The 8,748-nt window shown below is 35.7% G+C and overlaps 1 protein-coding gene across 1 annotated transcript; it reads left to right on the top strand.

Moving 5' to 3' along the window:
* The first annotated feature begins 1,449 nt into the window (after positions 1-1,449).
* On the top strand, positions 1,450-4,226 carry LOC113282658 (nuclear pore complex protein NUP43-like). The gene is made up of 5 exons (XM_026531705.1): positions 1,450-2,175; positions 2,740-2,809; positions 3,107-3,344; positions 3,827-3,900; positions 3,998-4,226. Exons 1-5 carry the CDS (start codon positions 1,532-1,534, stop codon positions 4,049-4,051), a joined length of 1,080 nt encoding a protein of 359 aa, XP_026387490.1. The 5' UTR covers positions 1,450-1,531; the 3' UTR covers positions 4,052-4,226.
* The last annotated feature ends 4,522 nt before the right edge of the window (positions 4,227-8,748 follow it).

Genomic DNA, 8,748 nt, shown 5'->3' with positions numbered 1-8,748 from the left:
CTGCTTTTGGGTCCATGATAGAAACCACTATTGTAAGTTATTAACTAGTATAATATGAAACCATAAGTACTCAGAAATATCAAACCATACTGCTCTTGCAAATTAACATTTTAACATAAGATGAAGAGCAGTTTCAGTCTCCTTCCCACACATTGGACACATCTAAGATTTATGAGGATATTATTTATAGATTATTGTTGTTATTGGTAATATACAGTGTGATAACTTCCACATGAATAATTGAAGTTCATATGGTATCTTCATGTGCCATAATTTTAACCAATAGAGTTCAGGGAAAGGTGTTGTTAAATTCATACCTTGTTGATGTTGACGAACTAATTGGTTATAAGTTGAACTCATTGTAAACTTGCATGTTCTTGTGAGAGACCATTGCAGTCTGTCCTCGGCTTCAGGGACTAATGAGATGTTTTTAATTTCAGTTATGGTAGCAGGATTGAAGTAGATTTGAAGCTGTGATAAGTCCCATTGTTGATTGTTGGTGATGAAATGAGATAACTTCAGTTGTTGCACCTGATTCATTGGTGGTGAAGGAGTAGTTGTAGATGTAGTTATCCAGTTGTGTTTCCATGGATGTATTTGGGTGCCATTTCCAATAGCCCATATATAGTGTTGTTTGACTATCTCAAGTCCGTGTAATATACTTCTCCAAATCCAAGTCTCTTTTGCTGGTAATATATCAGTGAGTAAATCCTTGTTGATGAAGTATCGAGCTCTTAATACTTGGTGCTTCTGGTTCTGTCAGTAACCTCCAATCCAATTTTGCCACCTAGTCGCTTAGGAAAACATAATGAAGTCCAAGATTTACATACATAACCTACAATAGTTGATTTGTTCCACCAGTATCTTCGTTGAATCTGATTTATATTCTAAATGGTGTTGGTCGACACCCGGATGTGGAAATTAGCCATGTTACTGATGACTGCTTGTATTTGAGTAGACCTTCCAACTTGGTTAATAATTTTTCCCTGCCAACCTTGCAGCGGAAACTGGATTCTATCAATTGTTGGAGCAAAACATTCAGTTTTATTTCTAGATGTGAATAGTTTAATTCCCAAATACTTTTCAGTAAGTGGCATGAATTTTATATTCAGCATCTGTGAAATATCTTCACATGCTGCTGGCGATAAATTGGAACTGAATCAGACACTTAATTTAGAGGAACTGACCAATTATTTTGATACGGTACTAACTTTTGAACGATATCTTTTAAGTTTTGGATTTAGTTACTCTTTCCATCGCCACCTTCCACCATTAGTGGCGCCATCCAGGCTCTTCATCTCATCAAATTTGATCCCTATGGAAAAACAGAAGGTCCCATTATTATTAGCTTTGGCCAATGCCTGCATGACAGGTAAGTGGTGGAAGGGAGTGGGGAAGTGGTTATACATCATTTTTCCCTTTTTTTTCCGTCGTACAGGTCATGAACTAGTCTGACTACATAAAAGCTGATAAAACCCCGAAACTTTACCTTCTTAAAAACCCTCGCAGAATTCATTCAATCAATCAAAAAATGGCAATAGAAATGGAAATGGAATTTGAAAAAGAGTCTCCAAAAATCTACAGATTCCCACAATCAAAATACATTGACGCACTTCGTTGGATTCCATCTCCATCTTCCGCATTTGATAGGTTCATCTCGTTAGCACTCCATGACCCAGATACTGATTCTTCTTCCATTGAAATCCATTCATTAACAAACCAGAACCCATCTCTTCACCTTGAATCTTCTTGGACTTCTTCTTCAAGAATTTCAGCTCTTAAAGTTTCTCAAACTCCATCAAAAACCCTAATTGCTGCATCCTCGTTTGATGGTTCTCTAAATTTGTTACTTACTAACCCACTCAATGTTGTTATTGAATCTGAGAATTCAATTTCTGATAAAGATTTTCATGTTGGACCTATTTCTGGGATTGATTTGAATGGTGGTGGATCTGAATGTGTTACTGTTGGTGAAGATGGGAGGGTTAATTTGGTTAATGTTGGTGAATCTAGTCTGGGTTATAAAACGGTTTTTGATAGTCATGGATTGGTATCGTATGCTGCAGTTAAATGGGCTTCACCATATGAGTTTGCTACTGGTGGGCTAGGGTTTAGTCTTCAATGGTGGGATCAGAGAAAACCAGGTGGTGCTGTTTCTCAGCTCAAAGGTGATTGGTAAGATTGAAAATTCTTATTCATGGGGTTTTTCAGTTATGCATGATTTTGTTTAGTGAGAGTGCTTTATTAGTCAATTTGAATATATAGGACTAGAGAATTAGCTCAGTAAGATTTTGCATTTATATGGAAATCTAAGCTATAATCCATGAGCTGGAAGTCTTTTGAATACTTAAAAATTAGAAATTTTGTGGATATTGATGTGTTATCCTTAATCTATAAACAATTGTCACTTGTTTTGACAATATCAAACCCATTTGATTTCATAGATATTGTTTAGCAACTTGGGTTCGATATAGTATGTGAGATGTTTGTCCATTATTCTTCAGGGTGTTAGGAAGAAAAGGGGAAAATAAACTTGAATTTCAGGCAATACTACCTCTACCTTTACTCCTTTAGTACCTTGGTGCTGTGAAATGTGAATGGAAGAATGTTAGCGAGAAGTTCTATTACATTTTATTTTGTTGAATGGAGTATGTTCTGTACCATTTCACTGTACTTGAAACTTATTATTATGTGAATATATTCATACTTATGTACCTTTTGTGGCATTTTTCATTGCAGGGCTCGTAGAAGTAAATCTGGGATTGTACACTCAATCGACATTCATCCTTCACGAAAGCATGTCTGTGTGGTAAGATGCCTTTTCCACCTCTCTTACTTCCTTCAAGTAACTTCATGAACTTGTTAGACGATGTTATCTTAGGATGTGTGATGTGTTCATCAATTGAACCATACATAACACGATGGCGTTTTGCTGTCAGTATGACTTAGTGGGGAGAAAGAAAGATGCATGGTTATTCTTGCCCAATGGGTTTCTAAGTTCTAGAATCTAGAATCTGACCACTCATGCATGATGAGATTTTATTGCGACTAGGAACTGGCAACTTATCCTTGACAAGATAGATTATTATTTTTTATTTATTTTCAGGCTGGAGGCTCATCAGGTACTATATTTGCATGGGACTTGCGGTGGCAACAACAGCCAATCCTTCTTTCGTGGGTTGATGCACAAGTTGGGGGAGTAAATTCACCCTCTGAGAGTGAGGTCTGGGAGGTTCAATATGATGCTTACATGCAGTCTCAGAATGTTAGCAACACTTCATCAACACGGGTTCTACCTGTCATGATGTGCTCAGAAGACGGGATTCTTGCTTCAATTGAACAAGGTACATGGTGGATCTGTATCTGCATTAATTTTTATTTATGTACCAGTTGCGAAGTTCCTGTGGGTGATTTTTGTCACGAAGAAAGAGACTCTGAGTTTACAATTTTGTTGGCTGTTGATCCTTAAGTATGAGCTATAGGGAGATTCCTCTATTTTGATTATAATCAAATAAGTTAAAGAGAAAACACTGGCAGTATAAGTGTAGTGTCATGTTTATGCTATTGCAGTCCTGATGCATATGGTTCTGGTCCTTTTGGTAAGTTTTCCTTGAAATAAAACACACACTCATAGTATCTATTATCAACTAACGACCATACCTTATATTTTCTGGGCTAGTATGTCGTCCTCGAATGAGGTTGAGGTTGAGGTATACATGTAAATGTAGTGTTTTCAGTTCAGTAGTAGTCTACTTGATCCATTTGTATCACCACCAAATATTGATAATTTGTTGTGGAGTGAATAAATATTTCTTTGACGTTGCAGGTGGAAAACAGGTTGAGGTTTTGGGAGAGACTTCTTCAATCAACAGTTTTGACATCGACCTCCAAAATCCATCTGTAAGTTTCAGATACTTTTCTTTGTTTTTGTTGTAAAAGCCCTTTTTGCATCCATATATTGTGAAGTTGAACTAATACAAAGTTTTGGTGGACGCAGGATGTAGTTTGTAGTCTAGAGTGGGAGTCTGTGGTATTTGTATCTAGACAATGACTCTCCACAAGAAAAGGAATTAATACAAAGTTTTGGTGGACGCTGGATGTTATTCTGACCGATTACATCCCCATTTGGGATTGCTTTTATTCCTATGAAAAACACTTTGTAACAAACTTTTAACATATCTATATCTATGCCAAAAGTTGTGGTAATTTTTTTTTCTTTTTCAAAATTGATTTTCTCCAAAAGCTACTCCTCTTTTTTTTACTTACATCGTAAACTTTTATTTCTCGTCAATTGCCGATGATTACAACCACGCGAAATACTAAAAAAGTATCCTACACTACCCAGAACGCCTAGAATGAGAATGACATCTAACAGTTTTACCCCTACCAAGTATAGGAGAGAAATTAATATTTCTTACTCCGTGTCAAAAGTGCAGAACCTGTATCTTATAACAAATGAATTTATATCTATGCAGCAGGAAGAACAGAACAATTCCCAGACCCCAATACTAGGCAACTAAGACGGTACCATCAGATTTTCTCCCAGTGAATCCATAAACTGCCAAGCTTGGATCTCCTCCAGAGGCCTCATCACAACATACCCAAATACAAGAGTCCGAAAGTAAAATAAATTAGCCAACTACTGCTTTAATCAACTTAACCTTTGTACATTGCAGGACATATAAGAGCTTCTCCAATGATCTGTGCGTGAATAAAAAAGTGTTTATCTGGATAGGATACACATTCGTTTTTTTTAAAATGCATCTTCAACCATAAATTCTAAATTTAATGTATAATTCACCAAGAGGATGTCTACCCCTCCAACTCAGCATATTTTTAATAAAAACAATTTTAATTTATTTAAAAACAAATTAAAAAGGGTTGGAGCGCAACTTGTTGCAAGGCTACCAACAAGTTTCTTGTAAAATTTTAATTGTTCTTTTTATTAAAAAAAGCTCTATTTTCTTTTAAAACTAATTTTAATTAAAGATAAACTAGGTATTACCGGGGCCTAAGGCCCCGGCTCAACCTTTGTTATGAAGGCCAATAGCCGGCTTTGCTAAATTTAATTAGATTCCAATTCTAAATGCATTTGGGAGTGACTCCCACTACTTCAAAATCCGTTTCAACCTTTAGCCCAGGCCTAGAATCTATACGCTAAATTTGTTCTCTGGTATTTCTACTAAGTTTGTCCTCCGTCACATGGATACATTTCAAAAAATATCGAATTGGTCCAATAACCAATATGGTAAATAATTAATTTGTTATCATCCAAACACCGTATGACAACATTTCCTAGTAATAAAAGTTTATGAATGATGCGAAATAGGATTAACTCCATCCAACTGGACTAATTCTGCATCCAATATTGTTCTCATGCCGTGCAATGGTAATATGGGCTACATATTAATTAATATACACAACTTCACTCTCTCATATAGAGTTGTTGCATCTTGGAGAAATTCCTCTGTACATGAAATATTTTTATGGCTAGGCGCAAAACATGTGATTATACATATAGTTTCTATAGTAATTCTTCATTTCTTATGTATGTATTAACTATTTTCAATGGCATACTTATTCGGTTGAAGTTTTCGGATACATTAGAAAGGATTTTGTTAAGCTGGCTCCAGACATACACTACATCCTTCACAGCCTTGCGACAACTTTTATTGTACTTGTAACTTTCTATTTTCTTGGGAAGATGTTCAGCAACGTAATCGCTATATCTACTCTTTTTCTTACTTGCACACTGATAGTACTTTATTATAGACTATAGAGGGTCGAACATATTTGATAGTAATCCATGTGTCCTATTACACCAAAGAAACAAAAAGTAATGCACCTACCTATGTACCGGTGTAGGTGCATTACTTTGAATAATTTTGAGTTTGTTGTGCACGTTATCCCTAACTCTAATTACCTAAATTCGGTCTCCTTCCTTTAGCTCTGGTCGCTATATTTAGAAGCTTGAAAATGGCGCAAAGTTTGTCTAGCATCGGGAAACCCAGATTCACCGACTTGACCACTTCCTTTCACGATTTGGTGTATTCTTCACTGCGGCCAACTTCATATACTGGACCAACTTTTTGATGATGAATCTGTAATCGTGTCCAAGAGAATCCTCCCTTCATCGTCCCTTTATGAAAAAAAAAACTGTGTACCTAAGTAATGCATATTCCGTAAGCTTAAGAACGAATCTAAAATGTTGGTACATGTCTTCCTTTGGAGTACTGTAATGGTTCACTCTTAATAATCCATTGGAAGATGAGTTATTGAGTCATAATTGGTCATTATTTGGACAGAGACTCACATACATCGGAAGCAGGAGATATTTACGCTAAAAATTTTAGGGTTATGGGTTAACGGTTAACCTGGATGGTTACATGTAGTTATGTTAAGATTGGATATAGTCGGGTCCTGGTGTGGTCAGGACGTTAAACAGATAGGTTAAGTGGTTTGGTATAGTCGGGCCGAGGTAACATCTCTGCCGTCCAAATTCGAAGAATCTTGACCGTCGTTTGTCCATCATAGACACCACCTTTCCTTGGAACATTGATATTTTTCACCGAAATAGTTTTTTCTCCTATTTTTTCAAGCAGAGCCATTCAATAATCACATATCAAAATTAATACATTATCATCCACCCCTTGTTGAAACGTAACAAACAATAGCCATAAACTTGAAAATTGAGAGAACATTCAAAAGGTATTTGAAATCTTCAACTTTTTTTCTCTCTACTTTCACGAGAACCCTGCAAACCCTAAATTTCCTTAACCAAACAACCATGAATTCCTTCTTCTCCTACAGCTAAAACCCTCAGTCCACCGTCCTTTAAACGATGTAGTCATATAATTTTTTGGGTGTGGTTTTTCCATGATTTGGTATTTAACCGGTGTTTAATTTCTCATCCCTAATTCTATCGGTGCTATTTGACCTAATTTAATCGATTCAAGGCCTGACAAGATGCTAAAGACTTTTCACTATTTTCCCAATTCAATGCCTGATGATCTTTCATCTGTTGGTGTAGCGCCCCCAAAGCTAATAGCTGATTAATCCAAGAGATTAACTAAATAAAGAGGTACTAAGGATCTAAATCATATACTTAAGCATTCAACTAAGAAATCTGCTACAAAACGTAACCCAAAGACTAGTCCCCTCTGAAATATATATATATATATATATATATATATATACAAGAAATCCTCTCAAATGATACATATACAATAGTCATTTGGTTTACAAATAAAATATACAACATAATAAACATAGCCGAAGTTAACCAACTAACAGACTCAACTCCTCGAAGCTTTCGCTGCGCAACTCTGATCTGTCTCTGAAACTGAAAGTGGGAATGTGTGAGCACATGATCCCTAAAAGGGGTGCCCAGTAGAAATAACATTTAACTTTCAAGAAATCATGGGCAAGACTTGGAAAACAATACATGTTTTTCCAAATATTAAAAAGTATATGGACAAACTCCTTCTTAAAATAATTTTATAATATTGATGCTGTGAATTCCACAACGAATAGGTAATATACTAATATTGTGGTGTATCGCCCTAGCCATAACATAAAAGCTGAAAGTAAGTAGGTATCAATGTGAGCGCATCCTATATGCCAGAGGTGGAAATTCTTATTTCCCATAACAATTCATAATGACATACAATACATTACAAGTCCTTTCCAAATCATGGAAAGATTAAAAGAATCAACAGAACTATCATAATACAAACTAAACAATGCAAGGAATGCTCAAATAGACAATGCATGAGTTTGTTAAACATAAACTTTTGTAAAAGAAACAACAATGGTTTCAAAAGAGTTAAATGTAAATTCCCACCTCTTTTGATGACAAGCCACGTGTAGCGCCCCCAAAGCTAGCAGCTGACTAATCCAAGAGATTAACTAAATAAAGAGGCACTAAGGAATCAAATTATATACTTAAACATTCAACTAAGAGATCTGTTACAAAACTTAACCCAAAAACTAGCCTCGCTCTGAAATATACATATATACAAGAGCTCCTCTCAAATGATACATATACAATAGTCATTTGGTTTACAAATAGAATATACAGCGTAATAAACATAACAGAAATTAACCAACTAACGAAATCAACGCTTCGAAGCTTTCGCTGCGCAACTCTGATCTGTCTCTGAAACTGAAAGTGGGAATGTGTGAGCACATCATCCCTAAAAGGGGTGCCCAGTAGGAATAACATTTAACTTTAAAGTAATCATAAGCAAGAGTTGGAAAATAATACATGTTTTCCCAAACATTAAAAAGTGACCAAGTCACTCAAATAACAAAATTTGTATATGGACAAACTCCTTCTTCAAACAATGTATAATATTGATGCCGGGTTGTTCCACACCGAATAGCTATTGATATCACCCATTAATGATGACCAAATTTAAGCATAAAAGCTGAATTCATGTAGGTATAAATGTGAAGGAGTGTATCCTATATACCACAAGTGGAAATTCTCATTCCCCATAACAATTCATAATGACAAACAAAACATTCAGGTCCTTTCCAAATCTTGGAAAGATTTTCAAGAATCAACAGAACAATCGAAATGCAAAACTAAATAAAGCATGGAATGTACAATCAGTCAATGCATGAGTTTGTTAAACAAAGACTTTTGTAAAAGAAACAACAATGGTTACAAAAGAGTTAAAAGTATTCCCACTTCTTTTGATGACAAGCCATGCCTACCTCGAGATCCACGATCCCCTGGTTCAT

Source organism: Papaver somniferum, chromosome 5 (genome assembly GCF_003573695.1).
Source record: "Papaver somniferum cultivar HN1 chromosome 5, ASM357369v1, whole genome shotgun sequence".
Taxonomy (NCBI): Eukaryota; Viridiplantae; Streptophyta; class Magnoliopsida; order Ranunculales; family Papaveraceae; genus Papaver; species Papaver somniferum.
The sequence above is the reverse complement of the archived record's forward strand: the minus strand, read 5'-3'. Positions and strand labels throughout refer to the sequence as shown.